Here is a 21,001-nt window from a genome sequence, read left to right on the forward strand (position 1 = left end):
ATGACGACTTTGAAGCAGAGGAGCTTCAGTCCATGAAACCTATTGCTACAATGAATTCACTTTAGTTCGACATGGGACTGCATCCTTCATGGCAGGCCTGTTTTGGCGGAGAAGAGGTTAATCAGCGGAGGAATTAATATAAATGGTTTCTCTGCCAGACGGAAGATTCTTTCTCCAATAGTCTAATCTGCACAAATACACTTTTTTTGCTGTTGAAAGGATTTCACAATGGCATTTTCCTGTGAAAAATATACTCATGTTGGCAACGCAGACAAAACCCTTTGTATCTTTGAATCCATTTAGTGGAGAGACTGAAATACCCGGTGTGTGGGGAAGACCCGAAAAGAATAACGCAGAGTTCAAATCGCACGCACGCGCCATGTACCTGCACGGCTCGCATAACCCGTTTCTTTTGTGCTCTCGGCATAGTCGAGAATGCGCTATTTTGCACCCATTGAATGGCTGGAATGGGGCCTTCCTGTCAGGGGCACAGAGCCATTGTCTGCTCGATGGCTTTAAACCATTTCTGAAAGATGCATGAGCACAGTAAGCCAACCAGGCCAAGAATGTACCAGAAAGTGTCATTCAATTAAGAATAAATAGCGTCATTTTATTTTTATTATTTTTTCTCTCCATTTTTTATGGTTGCAGAGGCTGAGATGGAAAAATATACGTGTTCTAACTATTATACTGATCTATTTGATTTTGTATCAAATCGTTAAAGAGGCATTTATTTACATAATAATAAATCCACATCAGTGTAATTGTCTGAGACACATTCAGTCACCCTTAAAGTAATCGTCTTATTACCAAAAGACGTGATAAATATTGTTAAAACCCTCCAAAATGTTTGCTTATCATGGAAGCGTGGTTTTAACAAATTGTTTATTGCTGGGTTTTTTTCTTTTCTTTTTTTCTTTAGAGAGAAAGGTGTCATTGTGCTGCATTTAACCCATTCAACACCTAGGAGGGACTGCCCCTTCATTAAAACGTTATCTTTTTAGCAAACGAATTTAATCTTGCATAATGCAGTCATTTGGTGTTTTTTGTTGTATGTATGTCTTATTTTTTATATAGCACCATTAATGTACAGCAGGGCCCCGGGTATACGGCGGGTTCCTTTCCAGAGGCCCGCTGTATAGTGAAAATCGCCGGAAAGCGGATCCGGTGATTTTCAGTGCTGCGCATGCGCAAACCGGCATTTTCGCCGTTCAGCGCATGTGCGATCTATACGCTGCGCGCTCAACCTGCGGTCTGCGCATGCGTGCCTGGCACCTGCCCATTCTGCGCATGCGCGATTTAAAATTCAACATGGCGGCCCCCTTCTCGGTGCCGCCGTATCAGCGGATCGCCGAAAAGTGGAGCGCCGAGAAGCGGGGCCCTGCTGTACATAGCGTTTCACAGCAGTAATACACGTGGCATGATACAAATAACACATAATGGGAATAAGTGCTTCAGGCATAAAAGTGCTAGAAAAAAGTGAAAGAAACAGGCGCTACTTCGTGAATGAAATTAATGTAGAATGTAATAGAAAAGTGGTACAGATAGGATTAATAATCCAACCCCTTGCTCAAACCTCACTGGTGGGACCTGTGTCACGGGTTCCAAGGGTTAAGTATTGCTCAAAACATCCAGGGGGAGCATGTGGGGAGATAAGAGAACAATATATACAATTTAAGTGCAGACGTCAGGTGTTATATGGTTATAAAGGCTATGTCTTGGCTCTTATGGTTGATCTACTCACAGGAGCAAGGTGATATAATGAGCAGTTGGCAAATTGGGTTGCCACCCTTGAAGATATCTGTGGATGGTACCCCCCTAACGATTCTCCGTCAGCAGAGTATATATAGAGAGAGGGAAAAGACTACATAGTGCGATCAATATGATATTTTATATTTGAAAAACACAATAAAAATGCGCACTTACAATTTGCACAAAAGTTAAAAGCATATATCACAATATGTGAATGGAGGATCTCCCGAAACAGCTCACCGCCTCCTTCAGGTCAGTCTGCTGGCTTCTACTGCTCTGCGTCCTGGACCGGAGCTTCCTTCTGCGCGCCCGTCTGCAAGATGTGACGTCACTGCATTCAGAGCTGCTTCTACGGATCGTCTCACTCAGGCATAAAAGTAACATTATGAAAAGGAGTCCCTGCCCTGAAGAGCTTACAATCTAATTAAGTAGGAAGAACGTATAGAGACAGTATAATCCAGTAATCTCTTCTCCCCCCCCCCGCCCCTAAAAACCTATTTGAGTTTAACTCCTATAATGTTAGGCTCTTGCCCCCTGAGCATGTCCTGGTTTTTTTTTTGTTTTTTGTTTCTTTCTTTTTAGCATTCGAAGCTAGAGAGAATCAGGCTTTTTTTGGCGGTTACCATGGTAACCTGTAGATTGTGGGGCGTTTCATTTTCACCTCCTGGAACCTATTTGTGTAAATGCTTCTATCCCTGGAACATCAGATTAGAAATCCTAGCGTTGGAAAATGCAAAAAGAGATCTATTAAAAACAGGAGAGAAAAATAAAAGGCCAAAAAATTGTGATTAGCTCAGATTGATGCTTTAAAGGGGAAATCCCTTCTAGGACCAGATTTTACAAATTCCAGTCACATGTTTAAAAAGGTATCATGTGAGTAATTGATGCCTTTTTCCCAAAATCGGACAACTTTAAGTATTTTATTTCTTCTGTCTGCTCTTTTTATGTGACGTCGCGGTGTGACGTCGCGGTGTGATCAGGAAGTGCTGTGCAGCCAGAGTTCCCCTTATCTTTATTGGTTCTCTGAAATGAACAGGAAGGGATAAGGGTAAAGAAATGACTTGAGTGACAAACGCTTTCCCATTTGGAGGTCGCTAAGGGCTGTTCTATACTGTGTGCGCTACGCCGTGCGCGCACGGCAGTTATAGTTGGCTAAGGTTAGTCAGCCATTCTTTAATGGTGCCGCGCACGGCAGGGAGCGTGGAACCGGCCGACAGGGGGGAAGATGAGGAAAATAAAGAATTTGCGCTGCTGAAGTGTGTGTGTCTGTGTGTGTGTCTGTGTGTGTGTCTGTGTGTGTGTCTGTGTGTTTCTGTCTGTGTGTTTCTATCTGTGTCTGTGTGTTTCTGTCTGTGTGTTTCTATCTGTGTCTGTGTGTTTCTGTCTGTGTCTGTGTGTTTCTGTCTGTGTGTTTCTGTCTGTCTGTGTGTTTCTGTCTGTGTTTCTGTCTGTGTTTCTGTCTGTGTTTCTGTCTGTGTTTGTGTCTGTGTCTGTGTCTGTGTCTGTTTCTGTCTGTCTGTGTCTGTCTGTGTCTGTCTGTGTCTGTCTGTCTGTCTGTCTGTGTCTGTCTGTCTGTGTCTGTCTGTCTGTGTCTGTGTGTCTGTCTGTGTCTGTGTCTGTGTCTGTCTGTGTCTGTCTGTGTCTGTGTCTGTCTGTGTCTGTGTTTCTGTCTGTCTGTGTCAAGTTGAATAAATAATTTTTTTTATTGTGCAACGTTTTTTTTATTTGAAAAATAATATGTAATACATTATTAACTCATACACACACACACACACACACACAGACCACTTGCCTGTCGCTCACCGTATAAACACAAAAAGCGTGCAGCAAGTGCACGCGCTTTCGCACAAGAGTACGCACACGCTATAGAGCAGCCCTAAGAACGGCCCGAATGTGGCATTGCACCTTTAGGAAGGTTTTCATCTTTGGGGCAGTTGAATAGGGGAGCATTATCAATCACTTGACCACTCCTAGTTAGAGGGCCAATAAAGATGAGGAGAAAAGGGAGTAGGAAGCTCTGTGTTTGCAAACTGTGACGTTGCACAAAACGGAGTGGCTAGAAGAAAGCCTGCCATGGGTCAGGACAGGATCAGGTAGCCAGGAACGGTACTTGTATGTAGTAAAGGACAAAGACCCAGTTTAACATGTTTATTTTTTATATTTACAATATTGCAAAATACAGCTAAACCCCGTTATAACGCGGGTCTCGGGGTCCACCCCGAGACCACCGCGTTACTAACGGGGTCGCGGAAAAAAAAATGGCCGCCGCTTTAATGCAGATTCATCCCGCGGGACAGGAGATGGGAGCGGGGATGTCCCTCCCGTCCCCGCTTCCCCCTGTCACCGCAGGACAGCCCGCGGGGAAGGAGATGGGAGCGGGGATGTCCCTCCGGTCCCCGCTTACCTCTGATCCCTCCACGTGCCCGGTGCTCCCGCTGCCTGCATGGAGGTGGTAGCGGGGGGTTTCTTCTCCCCACCGCTGTCCCTGGCGCTCCCGCTGCCTGCGCGGGAGGAGGGGGGGGAGCGGGTGGTGGTGCTGGTCGCGGCCTTTCCTCTGCTCCGACCCCACCCCCCGTCTGTGTAGAGTGAGAGAGTGTGTGTGTGTGTATGTATATATGGGAGAGAAAGTGTGTGTATGTGGGTGTAAGTGTCTGTGAGTGTGTGTGTGTAAGTGTGTGTAAGTGTGTGTAAGTGTCTGTGAGTGAGTGAGTGTGTGTGTGTGTGTGTGTGTGTGCAGTGTGTGTGCAGTGTGTGTGCAGTGTGTGTGCAGTGTGTGTGCAGTGTGTCAGTGTGAGCAATGAGCAGTGTGTGTGCAGTGTGTGTCAGTGTGTGCAGTGTGAGCAATGAGCAGTGTGTGTCAGTGTGTGCAGTGTGAGCAATGAGCAGTGTGTGTCAGTGTGTGCAATGAGCAGTGTGTGTCAGTGTGTGCAGTGTGAGCAATGAGCAGTGAGTGTGCAGTGTGTCAGTGTGTGCAGTGTGAGCAATGAGCAGTGTGTGTGCAGTGTGCAGTGTGTGCAATGAGCAGTGAGTGTGTGCAGTGTGCAAAAAACGGGGTTTAGCTGTACTTGACACCTTTTATTTTGATCAGATATTCACCTTAATATAACTCCTTAATAGTGACATTGGCACATTTGTGTCCTAGGTGGGACTGTATCTGTAAATAGGCCATTTTTTATATTTAAAGAAAAAGTGTGGTCTCACTATTGAGGGGCGCCATTGTGGTCTTTGGACCCATTAATTTCAAATATATAGGAAGTATAGCCCTGTGCCTGATCTTCTGTAGAAGTGCCCTTTGTTGGTATTACACGAAGGTTTACAACCCAAAACAAAATCTAACATAACCTGCATCTAAAGTAAGTTGTACAGTAAGGAATTATAAGATCTGCTATAAGTGTTATCTGCATACAGTACAATGAGACTTCTTTGTCACATGATCTTCACATAGGGTTTAATAGTGTTCAGTAATCACTTACAGAATGCAAAAAATGATCCAATGCTGAATTGGACATTTGCAATGTTGGTTCTGGAAAGGAGAAAACATCTTTTAGTTAGTTTAATAATTCTTTTGACAGATGAACACGGACGGCGAGATTGCAATTGGTTCTACAATGGTTATTGATCTATTGCCTTTTATCTAGGCCAGCAAAAGGCAGCTAATTTCATGTGGCTAAAATGACAAGAAAGTCAATTTCTATGACTTGTTCATATGGACATGCAAGACTGTAATTGTACAAAAACTGTGCTTGATCCTGGGTACTATCGAATATTTATCTCTGGTATTCGTCTTTCCTCTGAATCAACGTAATGAAAAACTTGGTACATTTAAGTAAGAGGCAAGAGAGTAAGTTCACTTTGTCACCAACATGCTACTGTGATTGCTTCTGGAGCGATCACATGAAGCAGCAGGAACCAGGATGCTGGAAGTGGATGGCGCTTGGCAAGCTGGCTGCTCCACCAGAGCACTTGGCACGATCACTACTTAGAGCAGGGGGTGGTCAACTCCAGTCAAAATGGGCCACCAACAGGTTGGGTTTTCAGGATATCCCTGCTTCAGCACAGGTGGCTCAGTCAATGACTGAGCCACTGATTGAGCTACCTGTGCTGAAGCAGGGATATCCTAAAACCTGACTTGTTAGTGGCTCTTGAGGACTGGAGTTGACCACCCCTGCCCTAGAAAATGAGCAACTGCCCACGACATATCAGGTAGTGCCCTGTAAAGGTTAATGCACGGTGATTCTCCGGCAGTTCGATCTATATCCCCACGTAACAGGAACACATTTTTTGGGGTCAATGAACTTGGATTTTCTATTTAGTACATATGTGAAATGAAATGCGTTTCCACGCTTTGGGGTTCTGCGCCCTTCTAATGTGATCCGGTAATTCTTATTGCCTGTTATATATTTCCTGGATCATGATGACCGAGTAATCCATTTACATGGGGAGGGGGGGGGGGGGTTGAAGCTGGAACCCCAACTTAAAGTTTTAGCATGAGGTTACCTAAAGATCATAAAAACCCTCTGGTTACTATGAAGGCATTGGGGTTAAATTATATTTTTAGACAACTTAAATATTTGCGGATTAAGCCCTACGCTTAATCTGTCCTCAGGTGGCTCAATCAGTGGCTCAGTCTTCAAGCCACCTGTGCTGACGCATGAAGCCACTGATTGAGCCAACTGTGCTGAAGCAGGGATATGCTGAAAAAGCTGACCTGTTGGGGGGTCTTGAGGACTGGAGTTGATAACCCCTGTATTAACGAGAGGGGCCTGCACTTGAATGCGTTCCCGTATTTTGCTGACCTCTCGCAGCAAAAGGGCTAAACATGCCATTAGATTACTACATGGCCTTAAACGCTTGGGGCGCCTCCCCCTGAGAGGGAGAAGTCCCTTCTAAGACCAGCGTCTTCTCTCCCCTCCCCACAAAATGCATTCTCCATTGATATTTCAAACATTAAGATTCTAGTAATCTGAGAATTGTAATTCCAAAGAAACCGTGTTGAAAGTGAGAATATAAAATGCTGAAAATGGAAGTGAGCCACAGCTGGAGATCTCCATCCTTCTGAACTCAGACCATTGACTAAATGCTCTTTAGCTGCTTCTATATCCATGCTTACAACAGGGATAAAAATCCTCACACATCTAGAGATGTCACAGATCACAAAAGAAGCGATATACTGTCTTTTGGTTTTATTAGACAAATTGCCAGTTCAAACAAAAAGATTAATCCTCGTCATATGATTCATCTTGTTCAATTGTAAAATTGTCTAGAAACTTGAATAATATTACATGTGGATACTCTGATTGTGTGCCTGTGTGCCTGTTGTTGTGTGTGATGTCTATGCATAATTCTTTCTGTTCTCCTCCTCTCTCGCAGGTCAGAGCACTTCCATCCAAACTCCCACAGACACTCGTGTTATGATTTTCTCTTCCTTCCGAGACAGTGTTCAAGAGATTGCAGAAATGCTCAACCAGCATCACCCGACTGTACGGGTCATGACCTTTATGGGACATTCATCCACTGGAAAAAACGTGAAGGGTTTCACACAGAAAGAGCAGCTCGAGGTGCATAGCAAATTTTCCTCATTAGCATCTGTAATGCAAAGATTCTGGATTCAGCCAATAACTTGCACACTCTGAGTCAGTAAACAGTCTTAGAGATGTAATCAAAAAGGGTTTTTACTTTGCTTCAGTTCTATTCTCAGTTACAGCTTGCACAGCTAAACGGCATACAAAAGATAAAGCTCCAAACACCCGGGGAAGCCCCACCAGTCTAGTCTGATCCTGCGAGAGTGTTCTTGGCCAAGGCACCTGCACGGTCCATGGAGAAGCTTCTGGCACTATCCCAGCCTAGGCACTTATTTATAGCATATTTTGTTAGGCTTCCTCCAATCAGTGCTGAGTGTTATAGCAAATGCATACTTAAACTGAGTCACACTTCCTTTGTCGTAAACAACTCTATGTATGGCAAACGTGACGGAGAGAGAGAGAGCACTGCTTACTCAAAGCACATGCCATGGCACACTTAAGATGATGAGTGGTACTTTCCCATATAGTCACACTTTTTTTGAAGTAAACAACTCTTATATATGGTAACAAACATGTGACAGAGAGAGCTCTGCTTACCCAAAGCACATGTCATGACACACTTAAGCTGGTGAGTGGTACTTTCCCATATAGCATCTTAACTAGAGTGAAATCACGGTCTGGCTTATTTGTTTCAGAGGTGGTCCATAATGTATCCATTATAACTAGAGCTTCTTTTATAATAAGCCTGCTGTTCAAAAGTTGCCTAGTCCATAAAAAGCTATCATAAGGCCTCAATTATACCAGAAACTGCAGAGCAATCCTGTGACGTCATCGAAACGACGTAGCGGCGCTACATGTGCACATTCAGAAGCGATTTGTAGCACTACTGCAGGGAGGCATGGCCAGATTCTCTGTGTGTGTGTGGTTTGTTTAAGATGCACTGTGATTGGCCGTGCAAATCACGTGACGCGGCCATCGCCTGTGAAAAACAAAACCTCAAATGTCTTCATGAGACAGAAGCTTTGCAGCACGTCGCGGCGCTACCGTCACGATTGGAATGTGCGCTTTCATTGTATTGTTTTGTTTTTAAGCTGCGTGGCATCGCGCGTGATTTCTGGTCTAGTCACGGCCTAAGAGTTTTTCATGTGTTGATCAGCGCAAGCTTTTGAGATCTTGCAAGTCTCTTTTATAAGATGTCTCATACTAGAGGCCTCACGCGAACCCGACATTTCACTCTAAGGGCTTGGGGAAGAGCGCGTGGCCTCTGCAACTGCCCGCGCCCCCCCAGAAAATTCTCGCGCACCCCTGAGTTATTTTTGTCATAAAATAACACAGTGCCCTCATTTTTATAATCGCTCGCACACTGAGTTTATAAAACAGTATATTATTTATTTTCATATTGGCAGCAACAGTTTGATCTGTTAATAATGAAACAATTGAAGTTCGTAGCATCAGATATTTTATACGTCGTGCCCCATATTCCAGAACCGGTCAGATTTCTATATATAAGATCCCGTTACGGCAGCAATAAGAACAACCGTGGGGTTTCAAAAGCAGAGGCATTATTTTCTTTTTTTAATATTTTGTTTCTTCTCATACCTAGGTGGTAAAACGTTTTCGTGAGGGTGGCTATAACACTCTGGTCTCCACGTGTGTAGGGGAGGAAGGCCTCGATATTGGCGAAGTGGATCTGATCGTTTGTTTCGACGCCCAGAAGAGCCCAATCCGTCTTGTGCAACGCATGGGCCGTACTGGGAGGAAACGACAAGGCCGGATTGTTGTCATTCTGTCTAAAGGAAGGGAGGAGAGGGTAAGGGAGGGCTGTTATTCTGTGTATAGGAAGGGAGGAGAGGGTAAGGCAGTGCTGTTATTCTGTGTATAGGAAGGGAGGAGAGGGTAAGGGAGGGCTGTTATTCTGTGTATAGGAAGGGAGGAGCGGGTAAGGCAGTGCTGTTACTCTGTGTATAGGAAGGGAGGAGAGGGTAAGGCAGTGCTGTTATTCTGTGTATAGGAAGGGAGGAGAGGGTAAGGCAGTGCTGTTATTCTGTGTATAGGAAGGGAGGCGAGGGTAAGGGAGGGCTGTTATTCTGTGTATAGGAAGGGAGGAGAGGGTAAGGGAGGGCTGTTATTCTGTGTATAGGAAGGGAGGAGAGGGTAAGGCAGTGCTGTTATTCTGTGTATAGGAAGGGAGGAGAGGGTAAGGCAGGGCTGTTATTCTGTATAGGAAGGGAGGAGCGGGTAAGGCAGGGCTGTTATTCTGTATAGGAAGGGAGGAGCGGGTAAGGCAGTGCTGTTACTCTGTGTATAGGAAGGGAGGAGAGGGTAAGGCAGTGCTGTTACTCTGTGTATAGGAAGGGAGGAGAGGGTAAGGCAGTGCTGTTACTCTGTGTATAGGAAGGGAGGAGAGGGTAAGGCAGTGCTGTTACTCTGTGTATAGGAAGGGAGGAGAGGGTAAGGCAGGGCTGTTATTCTGTATAGGAAGGGAGGAGCGGGTAAGGCAGTGCTGTTACTCTGTGTATAGGAAGGGAGGAGAGGGTAAGGCAGGGCTGTTATTCTGTGTATAGGAAGGGAGGAGAGGGTAAGGCAGTGCTGTTACTCTGTGTATAGGAAGGGAGGAGAGGGTAAGGCAGTGCTGTTACTCTGTGTATAGGAAGGGAGGAGAGGGTAAGGCAGTGCTGTTACTCTGTGTATAGGAAGGGAGGAGCGGGTAAGGCAGTGCTGTTATTCTGTGTATAGGAAGGGAGGAGCGGGTAAGGCAGTGCTGTTACTCTGTGTATAGGAAGGGAGGAGCGGGTAAGGCAGGGCTGTTACTCTGTGTATAGGAAGGGAGGAGCGGGTAAGGCAGGGCTGTTACTCTGTGTATAGGAAGGGAGGAGAGGGTAAGGCAGGGCTGTTATTCTGTATAGGAAGGGAGGAGCGGGTAAGGCAGGGCTGTTATTCTGTATAGGAAGGGAGGAGCGGGTAAGGCAGGGCTGTTATTCTGTGTATAGGAAGGGAGGAGCGGGTAAGGCAGTGCTGTTACTCTGTGTATAGGAAGGGAGGAGCGGGTAAGGCAGGGCTGTTACTCTGTGTATAGGAAGGGAGGAGAGGGTAAGGCAGGGCTGTTATTCTGTATAGGAAGGGAGGAGCGGGTAAGGCAGGGCTGTTATTCTGTATAGGAAGGGAGGAGCGGGTAAGGCATGGCTGTTACTCTGTGTATAGGAAGGGAGGAGCGGGTAAGGCATGGCTGTTATTCTGTATAGGAAGGGAGGAGCGGGTAAGGCAGGGCTGTTATTCTGTATAGGAAGGGAGGAGAGGGTAAGGAAGTGCTGTTATTCTGTGTATAGGAGGGGAGGAGCGGGTAAGGCAGTGCTGTTACTCTGTGTATAGGAAGGGAGGAGAGGGTAAGGCAGTGCTGTTACTCTGTGTATAGGAGGGGAGGAGCGGGTAAGGCAGTGCTGTTATTCTGTGTATAGGAGGGGAGGAGCGGGTAAAAATGTGGTGAAAGCAAAATGTTCCCTTGTGTATAAGATTAGAAGTTGATAAAGTGAGGAAATAACTACTTAATGGGGAGCTCTTAAAGATTCTTCGACTGAGCCACCTGTGCTGAAGCAGGGATATCCTGAACAGCCGACCTGTTGGTGGCCCTTTAGGACTGGCGTTGCCCCCCTCCCCCTGGTTTTGCAGCTCTGTGTTTTTCTATATATGATCCAGCAGACCAGAACTCATTAACCCATATTACTTAATAACATCCAAAGCTGTTGCTCTCAATTTGCACCTGTAATTTGATGTTATTGATTGTACTATGATTATTTTGGAATTATTTAGTAACAATGCACAAAGATCACAATTGATACCATGAGAATCTGCTCTTTTATACTGTAATTAGCTAAGCAGCTTATAAACTGTTTATTGGGTATACAGTATGAATTCTTCAGGGTCATGTTGGTATTAGAAACATTGACTGCTGCATCCGGTTTTATATTAATACAAAGACACGTTTGTTAGACAGCCCTCCTGCTTTTGCCTCTTATTTCTCCAAATATTACAAGCTAATCGTAGCTGTCAGTTTAGTTATTTTTTTAGCAGCACAAAGAAAAGGGAGAGAGTAATTTACAAAACGCAGAATTTGATGCATCCCATTATAATGTGTCCTTTTGGCGCTCCCCAATTTCCAAGCGAGCGCACATGGAGCCAGAATTGTAACAAAGTACCTTGATTCAATGACATAAAGCATGTTACTGGCTGTGCACCTATAACCCCGGCTGTGCACCTATAACCCCGGCTGTGCACCTATAACCCTGGCTGTGCACCTATAACCCTGGCTGTGCACCTGTAACCCCGGCTGTGCACCTGTAACCCCGGCTGTGCACCTGTAACCCCGGCTGTGCACCTGTAACCCCGGCTGTGCACCTGTAACCCCGGCTGTGCACCTGTAACCCCGGCTGTGCACCTGTAACCCCGGCTGTGCACCTGTAACCCCGGCTGTGCACCTGTAACCCCGGCTGTGCACCTGTAACCCCGGCTGTGCACCTGTAACCCCGGCTGTGCACCTGTAACCCCGGCTGTGCACCTGTAACCCCGGCTGTGCACCTGTAACCCCGGCTGTGCACCTGTAACCCCGGCTGTGCACCTGTAACCCCGGCTGTGCACCTATAACCCTAGCTGTGCACCTATAACCGTGCACCTATAACCCCGGCTGTGCACCTATAACCCTAGCTGTGCACCTATAACCGTGCACCTATAACCCCGGCTGTGCACCTATAACCCTAGCTGTGCACCTATAACCGTGCACCTATAACCCCGGCTGTGCTGAAAAGCTGCGTCGTGCGACAGGAATAAGCTTATAGGGTTCCATGTTAAAATGGATAAGAAGTAAAAGGTGACTCACTAAGTGCTCATTTGCATGTCATTTGCCAGAATCCCTGGCTGCAGTGGAAGCACTGTATGCTAAGAGATATTGGGGAAATAGAGGGTTGCAGACCTGTCTGAGACGTGTGAATGTGCTCACAAGTGATCTTTTTATTTGCTTGACTCAAATACAAATGGCCCCCTTTGTTTCAGTTCTGCTTTAGCATTCCTTTAATTCAGGGGTGGTCAACTCCAGTCCTCAAGGGCCATCAACCGGTCAGGTTTTCAGGATATCCCTGATTCAGCACAGGTGGCTCAACCAGTGCCTCAGTTGAAGCAGGGATATCCTGACCTGTTGATGGCCCTTGAGGTCTAGAGTTTGCTTGGTAAATGACCAGCATGGGAAAACCTAGGTTACCTGCAATTGCACCATGTGGTTTCTGGGTAGTATTTGTCCGTGATTGTCACTAAACGTTGGCTTACAGAACCTCCAGCTGATATGAGTATTTCTTTTCTGGACAGACCTATAACCAGAGCCAAAGCAGTAAGAGGAGCATCTATAATGCCATTTTGGGAAATGACAAAGTGCTTCACTTTAATCTTGAAAGTCCTCGCATGGTCCCAGATGGAATAAACCCCAAAGTGCACAAGATGTACGTCACGCAGGGGACATTCGAGTCCAAGGACAACACGCGGCCGTTTTCAAAAGACAGACGATCAAACACAACGCATCGTAAATCATCTCTCTTCTTTAATGGGGAAGGTATGTACGGAATTCGCCTACCACTAGTGTCCGCCAGTCGCCACTCTCATCTATAGCTTGCACCTCGCCACTTCCACGGCTTTTGCACTTTTACATTTAAAGCAGCAATACCACTTTCCCCCTCCCTTTTCTTAAATTTTTTAATATATAAAGGATGTGACGATGTAATATTCTATGTCAGTGGTTTCCAGCCTTTTTTTGGTTAAGGAACCAAATGTGAAATTCGGAGGAACTCCAACCCTCTCTAATAGCGCGTCTGAGATCAGATACATTGTAAGGAACCCTCTCTAATAGCTCGTCTGAGATCAGATGCATTGTAAGGAACCCTCTCTAATAGCGCGTCTGAGATCAGATACATTGTAAGGAACCCTCTCTAATAGCTCGTCTGAGATCAGATACATTGTAAGGAACCCTCTCTAATAGCGCGTCAGATCAGATACATTGTAAGGAACCCTCTCTAATAGCGCGTCTGAGATCAGATACATTGTAAGGAACCCTCTCTAATAGCTCGTCTGAGATCAGATACATTGTAAGGAACCCTCTCTAATAGCGCGTCTGAGATCAGATACATTGTAAGGAACCCTCTCTAATAGCGCGTCTGAGATCAGATACATTGTAAGGAACCCTCTCTAATAGCGCGTCTGAGATCAGATACATTGTAAGGAACCCTCTCTAATAGCGCATCTGAGATCAGATGCATTGTAAATTCTTCTGTATTTGGTACAATTTTTTAAAATGACCTGAAAATTACAGGGAACCCTTTAGGGGGAGGCCTGTTGAACCCAAGGGCTCCTAGGAACTCTAAATGAAAAATACTTGTTTATGGATTACAGGGAGAAGCAGATAAACAGAAATTCTTCACACCTAATATGGGGGGGGGGGGGGGGGAGAGGGAGTTCCCAATGGGATTTTTCTTTTAGAAAATGTAGGGATTTACTGGAATTTTTACATATTTCATTGAATCGAAGAGTTTAGAAAAAAATGTGATCAGTTTACTTCTGTTCTCATGTTTTTTTATATAACCACTCGTGCGATCTGTGGAACTAGTTTCTGGGATATTGTTAGTAAATGCGCATGCGCTCAGTGTAACACATATTAAATTCAGGGATTATTGCACGTATTTTGGTATTCCCTCATTATTTTCTGTTTTATTGATTTTTATTTTAATGAGAACGTGCTGGGGGAGCGGGGGAGGGGGGAATATATGACAATGGGAGCGCTCTTAAAAAAATGTCTGTACTGTAGATGATATTGGAGGTAATTGGGCATAGTGTAAACCGGTATACATACTGTACTGTTCATATACTAATCTTACTTTACAGAAATACAGGAATACAGGTTTCTTGTATAAGGACAAATCCTTGACCATTCGGAGTCTAAGGAATATAAACGTACATTTTAGGAAACTGAGAAAAGATATAGCCGAATAATCATACTGGTGCACATTTCTGACAATGTTCTGTACAGCGACAAACCTCTGTCAATTTCTCTAAACGCAAACTATGATCACCGCATCCGTTCAGTTCAGTGCTTATCGTTCACATTTCTTCCAAACCTGAGCCAGCCGGGGTTGACCTCTAGACATTGGGGATGGATTGGTGCTGTGGAATCCCATCTGGGGGATTTGGACAGCAAACTAAGCAAATGTGCCCTCTCGCACCCTAAAAAAAAACTAAATACTGTATATTACAAACAATAAGTATTGGCCTCAATATGGCCAACTGGCATGTAAAAGTGAGCCCCATCTCATGTCCTTTAAAGTAATTACCGACTCTGTTCTAAGCCAAAATACACATACAGGACAGCACGTCACCAGAAGAAAACATACAGCACAAACGCACAACTTGCCATTTCTTTAGTTGACAGCCCACCCATCTCATCGAGCTAAACGAGGGACGTGGTGCCACTAAGGTGGGATTGGTGCAGGAATGGATTCCTGGATTCCCTTGGCCCTCTTGATCTTCTCTGCGATCTCTCTCCTTCCACCTCTTCTCCTTGTGGGTCCTACTCCCCCATTTCTGATGCAGCGAGTTCCGTGTGTGTGTTCCACGCAACTATACGTCTGGAACTCTGAGAAATATTATCATTTTATTTTTAAATCATTACCACCTCTGATTTCTTTGGTCTCTTATCAACCTCGCCACTGTTCCAAGCTCTGTTGTTGGCCCGAAATATTGATCTATTAATATTGTTAAGGTGTGTATGTATGTGTATATATATATATATATATATATATATATATATATATATATATAATCTATATATATCTACTGTATATGTATATATGTATATATGTATATATATATATATATGTGTGTATATATATATATGTATATATGTATATGTATATATGTATATATATATATATATATATATATATATATATATGTATATATATATATATACACTGTATATATATATATATTTTTTTTTATAGTAACTTGATTGGATGTACGTGTGTGTGTGATAATTGGGCCTGTGGTGTGTGTTTCTTAAAAAGTTTTTTTATTAATTTAAAACACGTTTTATTAGTTTAGGTTTTTATTTCATTTTCAAAAGATCTAATTTGGGATATTTATACAAACTTCTCTGCTGCCTGCGTGGCACACTGCGTCGTACACTGCATGGCTCTGAGGTATGCAAAGAAACCACATGTGCGCAGTAGGAAAAGAAAACACACAAAAATCAGTGAAACTAAGATAAAAAAATGAATTCTGGACTCTAGTGAACTTACTGTACAATTTTTTTTTTATTTAAACCTATAAATTGCCCAGTGCAACTTATTGAGTTGACTGTTTTTGTTCTTGCTGTTCATCTTCTTGTACACACACAGTATTTTACACTTTGTTGATGCGCATGAATAAGCTACATTCCGCGAAACGGATTGTGTGTTCCACTGAACTTATTGTAACTCTCTGAAATGCATGTACTTTCCCCGCAACAATACGTAACGCGTGCTGTGGGCCCATAATGCAACTCTCTGAATTAGGGGTCGAGGCAGGTATAGCAATACAAATTGCATTTTGCCATGCCCAGTAACGCCAGTCCTCAAGGGCCACAAACGAGTCAGGGTTTCAGGATATCCCTGCTTCAGCACAGGTGGCTCAATCAGGGGCTTTGTCATTATGATTGAGCCCCCTGTGCTGAAGCAGGGATATCCTGAAAACCTGACCTGTCGGTGGCCCTTGAGGACTGGAGTTGGCCACACCTGGTGTAGAAGATCGCAATTAGGCGAGCTTTTTTGTATTGCATGACGCGTTAACGGGGGCAATAGTCTGCTACATCTATACATTGCGAGTTCCCCAGGCTTGTTACTCTTTCACGTGCCTGTGCTTTTTCTTTTTGCCGATGTGCACCCGTCTCAACTCTCTTCCGGCGTTGAAAGGGTTGAACGGGGAGTTTAACAGGAACTGCTTTTTATTGTTGTAGCGGAGAGGCACCGTAAACCTCTTTAGCCATTTGGGTGATCACTAGATGCCGTAAGGAACGAAAGATCCAATCTACACATTGGAGTACCGTGAAGAGTAGGGTCTGCTTTCCAGCCTAAATGTACAAAGCCATTAAACATTACAACAAAGCAACACCCAGTACCTATTACTTTCATTACTGACTGATGTAGAAGGGGGGATAGATTGAGCACTGCAAGGATTGGAAGAGGGCTGGAGGCAGGTATAAAAATAAAACTATTTATTAGGCATGTTAGCCAAAAAACATACAAGAAAGGGGTCCTGTAACTTGCTTCTCTCCGCAAGGAGCTTTATCAGAGAGTGACCCGTGCTGAACATGTAGTGACTTAAATAGCCGCCTCTCCATGTAGAAAAACAGCTTCCACCTGTACACACCTGACTCACTGAGCCAGATCCAATGCACAGTGGGGGAGGATATGTTTAACTATATCACCACCGGAGAGACAGCAAGAAAGTACAAATACACTTTTCAACAAATATCATATTCCAGTATCCCAAGAACAACTAAGAATAAGCAAAACTTGAAAATCAAGATCGACACAAATACACTCATAGTGAAATATTTAACATAAACATATATAAATTAAAAACATATATAATAGATACTGTGATAAAGAATCAGAGGCAATAAAAACAGAGCGCATAGCGTACGCTGCAAACACCCCTTAATATAAATGACACCATATGGAAATTTGATCATATGAAGCATAAGGAAAACAATGTTGTTTTGGAAAAAACATATCCTAAAGTTACTAATTGTATGCTTTTATGTTCTGAATAAATCCTTAAAAGTAGTCATAATGAAACAAATGTCCAATTGTGTTATGACTAGATAGAACAAATGATTAAATAATAATTATAATAAAGTGAATTAACTCTAGTCTGTAATAATAAACATGGGCGTTGACTTGAAGGCTTACTTAACTATAAGACATAATAAAATAAACATATTAATGATTAATATCATATTAATGAAATTGCTTATAATTCTATGTCCAATACACACAATTTGATTGAAACAGCATATTTAAAGGTAGAGAAAACATCTTCTGATCTAAAAGTTAATTGATGAAATAAACAAGTTACTGTGAGTGAAGCACCTGTTTTTTTAATGTGCAGCTGATCTCTGCGTACTGCAGCCAGGGTGGTCACGGCGCCTGCTTTACAACACGCAACAGGGCGTAGAGTGTTCGGTCACTCAACAGAGGTCTCCGCTATACACAGAGAGAACTCCAGGGATTACTGAACCAGCATTGCCCCTGCCCCACAGTTATCTACACTATTCCGTTCATACTGATCTAGCAGGCTGCCCCATCACCCCACATCTACTTGGCTGACCTATGCGCTACTTTACAAACCGCCTGGTTCCTTGGCTTCTTCATTACTGACTTTATTGTTACATACATGTGATTGGCTTCATGCATTGATTATGTCCACAAGCGTTTTTGTAGCACCGCTTGGGACCAGTGTCCCATTTTGTCTCTGATAATCATTAGGGACTGGGTGGTAGCCAGCATAGAGCATTGGGAAGAGTGCAGCACTGATCCCAAAGTTGGAGATTGTATGGCAGGGTTTATACAGTATTTCTTTACAAATCACAATTAAAATCCACATGTAGAGAAGATAGAATTTGAAGCTCATACTTCAAAAGAAAGAACCTGCGCATTCCCACCTTGACATGCACAATTTTGCACAAACATGAGAGAGCGTTGTGGCAAACCATTGTTTTTTTAGTCTTCCAGTCTTGGTGTCATTATACACCTGTATCCCCTAATACTCTATTTCAGTGAAAGATACTATGAAAGAAGATTGGTCTTTGACGCACACAGAGTTTGAAACCTGGAACAGGATTTACCGGCTGCAGGAGTCTGACGGAGTAAAAGATGTGATCCTACCAAAATCTCACTTTGCGTGTTTCAGAGACACAGACCCAGTAACCGTAAGTTCAATATTAACTGTACAGCAACATTCCTGTATGGCCAATCGATGATGTATCCTTTTTCAGTGTGTATACCCCAGGGGTAGCCAACTGTAGTCCTCAAGAGCTACCATCAGCTGAGCCACTTGTGCTGAAGCAGGGATATCCTGAAGACCTGACCTGTTGGTAGCTCTTGAGGACTGGAGTTAGCTACCCCTGGTAAACACACACACACTAAAAAAGAAAAAGCACAACCATTATTGCCAACATTTAATTGACAATCTATATATAAGAAATAGTTAATTGGGACAATCATGGTAGTAAAGAAAAATATATGTTAAAAGCAGATATTTACAATCTGCGCAGTGTGATTCACAATAAGTTTGAAGATATAGATATATATATATATTTTTAAAAAATTTTTTTTTTTTTTTTTTTCTTCCTACTCAAATGTGGAAACTGTACCAATATGCTGACATACGTGGACAGTGACTTCATATTATATTACTAAACACATTTAAATAGCCAGAGGAATGAGAGGGCATTCATATTCCTAAGTGGGGTTTTGCCCTATTACTTTGCTTTTGATTGACCAATTGCAACTAGACTGTTCTGTGCTACCAAATGTCCATTTGTGATTTCAGGAAGCGCCCCCTGGAAAAGTTCGGGAACTGTCCCTTACAGAATGGAAAGTCTGGCAGAACCGCCCCTTCCCCACACACTTTGTACCTCACTCTGACAGATGCAAGAATTTCATAGCGATCATGGAGATGATCGAGCTGATGAGACATGAGGAGGTAAGGACTGGTCGGATACATAACGTTTACCTAAGAAATCTGTTCACTCCTATTCTATTAGGCTTTAGGTTTTCCATGTCTGTGCCGAAGGTATGGTGAACATTTTTCTCTTTGTGTTAAATTGCAATGTTAACAAACAAATTCGCACTTCTACACACGCACGCACTCGCTCTCCTACGCACGCACTCGCTCTCCTACACACGCACGCACTCGCACTCCTACACACGCACGCACTCGCTCTCCTACACACGCACGCACTTGCTCTCCTACACGCGCGCACTCGCTCTCCCACACACACACAATGGTGAATGATGCCCAGGTTGAGATCTCACTGTAGATCAGAGGACATTGTGTACGATCACTAACTCCTATCTTTACTGAAGATGGAAAACATGAATAAACGTTAGCCTGGTCTATCCCTGTAATTATAATACGGCCTGGGTCATTGAGGGCTCATGCCAGGGGTAGGTGCTGGGGGAGGAAAGGGAGTGGATTAGGTCTGACAAGTGGTAGGCATGGAGTACCTAAAGAGGAGCAGAAAAGCAGAGGCTTTAGTCTGCATGTTTCTTTAACCCTTTGAGTGTCGGAGAGGCCGTGGTACAAGAGTCTTCCTCTTCCGTTCCCCGCAGAACACGATCTCGCCCTAAACAGTGAGCTGAAAGCCATAGCACAGCCACCACCACCTTGTGGGGCAATCAGAGGCTTAACCATGCAGTCTCTCATAGCTGGTTCTTCCTTATGAAGCATTGAATGTCAAATACAATTGGAGTCAGATGAGGGATCTCAAATGTGTACCAGTCAAATTAAGGGTAAAATGAACAGGATATAAAACTTTTTACCATTCAAGGTATAACAAGGATGCACTTTGGGTCTCTTCGTTCAGCATTATTTCTTTGTTAATTTCCTGCTTCCGATACATTATATTCCATCATTCCCTCTGGTTCCACTCCAGAAGTGACAGCACTAGGTAATATGGAGTTTCTATTGATCAAATTCTTTTATTTGCAATGCATTCAATGATTCAAGGGCTGAAAAGCAGTGAGAAAAGGCCCGGATCCTAAAAACAATGACCTGGCAACAAACGGTTCAAATCTCAGTGTCACCTCTTTGTGCACCAAAATTAGATTGTTAGCTCAATGGGACAGGGACTTATTGTATGTCCAAAATTCTATTTACAGCTCTGAGTACACTGTCAGCGCTGTAAGAGAAAAAATATTATTCTGTCTGCAACCCCTTATCATGCCGGCACTGCCAAATGCGCCACGCTTTCACCAGCAGCCGAAAGGCACAATCAGCAGCCGTTCCCTTGTGTTTCAACATTCCCACTTATTCCTTGTAGAGTGTAAGCTCTCAGGATCAGGTTCGCAGTACCTCCTGTATCTGTTTGCGCCGGTCTGTCCTTCCTTGTATATCATTAATGTCTCTCTGTAAGGCTGTGTCCATGCTGCCTGCTCACGAGCGTGTGACGGAGCGCTTGCTTACAGCAGAGGCGATTCCTGGACTGAGCAGTTGCTTGTCTGTTCATAATGAGCACGTTTTGCTGTTTAAAGGTTGGCTGTTTTAGGGGAAAAGTAGGAAACCTTCAGAACTTTTTTCTTTTCTTATGAAGCAATTCCGCATAGTCTCTAAATAAAGGCCCCATGAAATACAAATGGTTATGTGCTTTGCTCTCGACTTTCTTTACGAATTGTACAAATGAGGCAGGTCAGTCGCTTTCTACAATATTCTAAATGGTTCAGGGTTCTTTTTTTGTTGGTTATATTAGAATAATGTATTATCCAGCATTCTGCAGTACAACTGTTAATGGATTTCTAGCAAGGGCATTTCAAAAGCCTCTTTATAAGATATAACGGAACAGCTATTCAGTTTGAAGTGCTCTTAATGTACTTTCATATTAGTAGGCTTTCTTTTATCTCAAAGAAACAAAGAGAGAGAAGCACAGAGAGCCCGGT

The 21,001-nt window shown here is 43.7% G+C and overlaps 1 protein-coding gene across 4 annotated transcripts in view; it reads left to right on the forward strand.

Moving 5' to 3' along the window:
• FANCM (FA complementation group M) overlaps positions 1–21,001 on the forward strand; it is a 105,213-nt gene that overhangs the window by 61,364 nt on the left and 22,848 nt on the right. For all 4 annotated transcript variants that reach the window (XM_075614373.1, XM_075614374.1, XM_075614371.1 and 1 more), the window contains exons 9-13: positions 7,123–7,310; positions 8,878–9,084; positions 12,627–12,867; positions 18,122–18,273; positions 18,897–19,049. In XM_075614373.1, coding sequence (XP_075470488.1) covers positions 7,123–7,310; positions 8,878–9,084; positions 12,627–12,867; positions 18,122–18,273; positions 18,897–19,049 — 941 coding nt within the window. The remainder of the gene's footprint in view (positions 1–7,122; positions 7,311–8,877; positions 9,085–12,626; positions 12,868–18,121; positions 18,274–18,896; positions 19,050–21,001) is intronic.

Source organism: Ascaphus truei, chromosome 9 (assembly GCF_040206685.1).
Source record: "Ascaphus truei isolate aAscTru1 chromosome 9, aAscTru1.hap1, whole genome shotgun sequence".
In the NCBI taxonomy this organism is placed as follows: domain Eukaryota; kingdom Metazoa; phylum Chordata; class Amphibia; order Anura; family Ascaphidae; genus Ascaphus; species Ascaphus truei.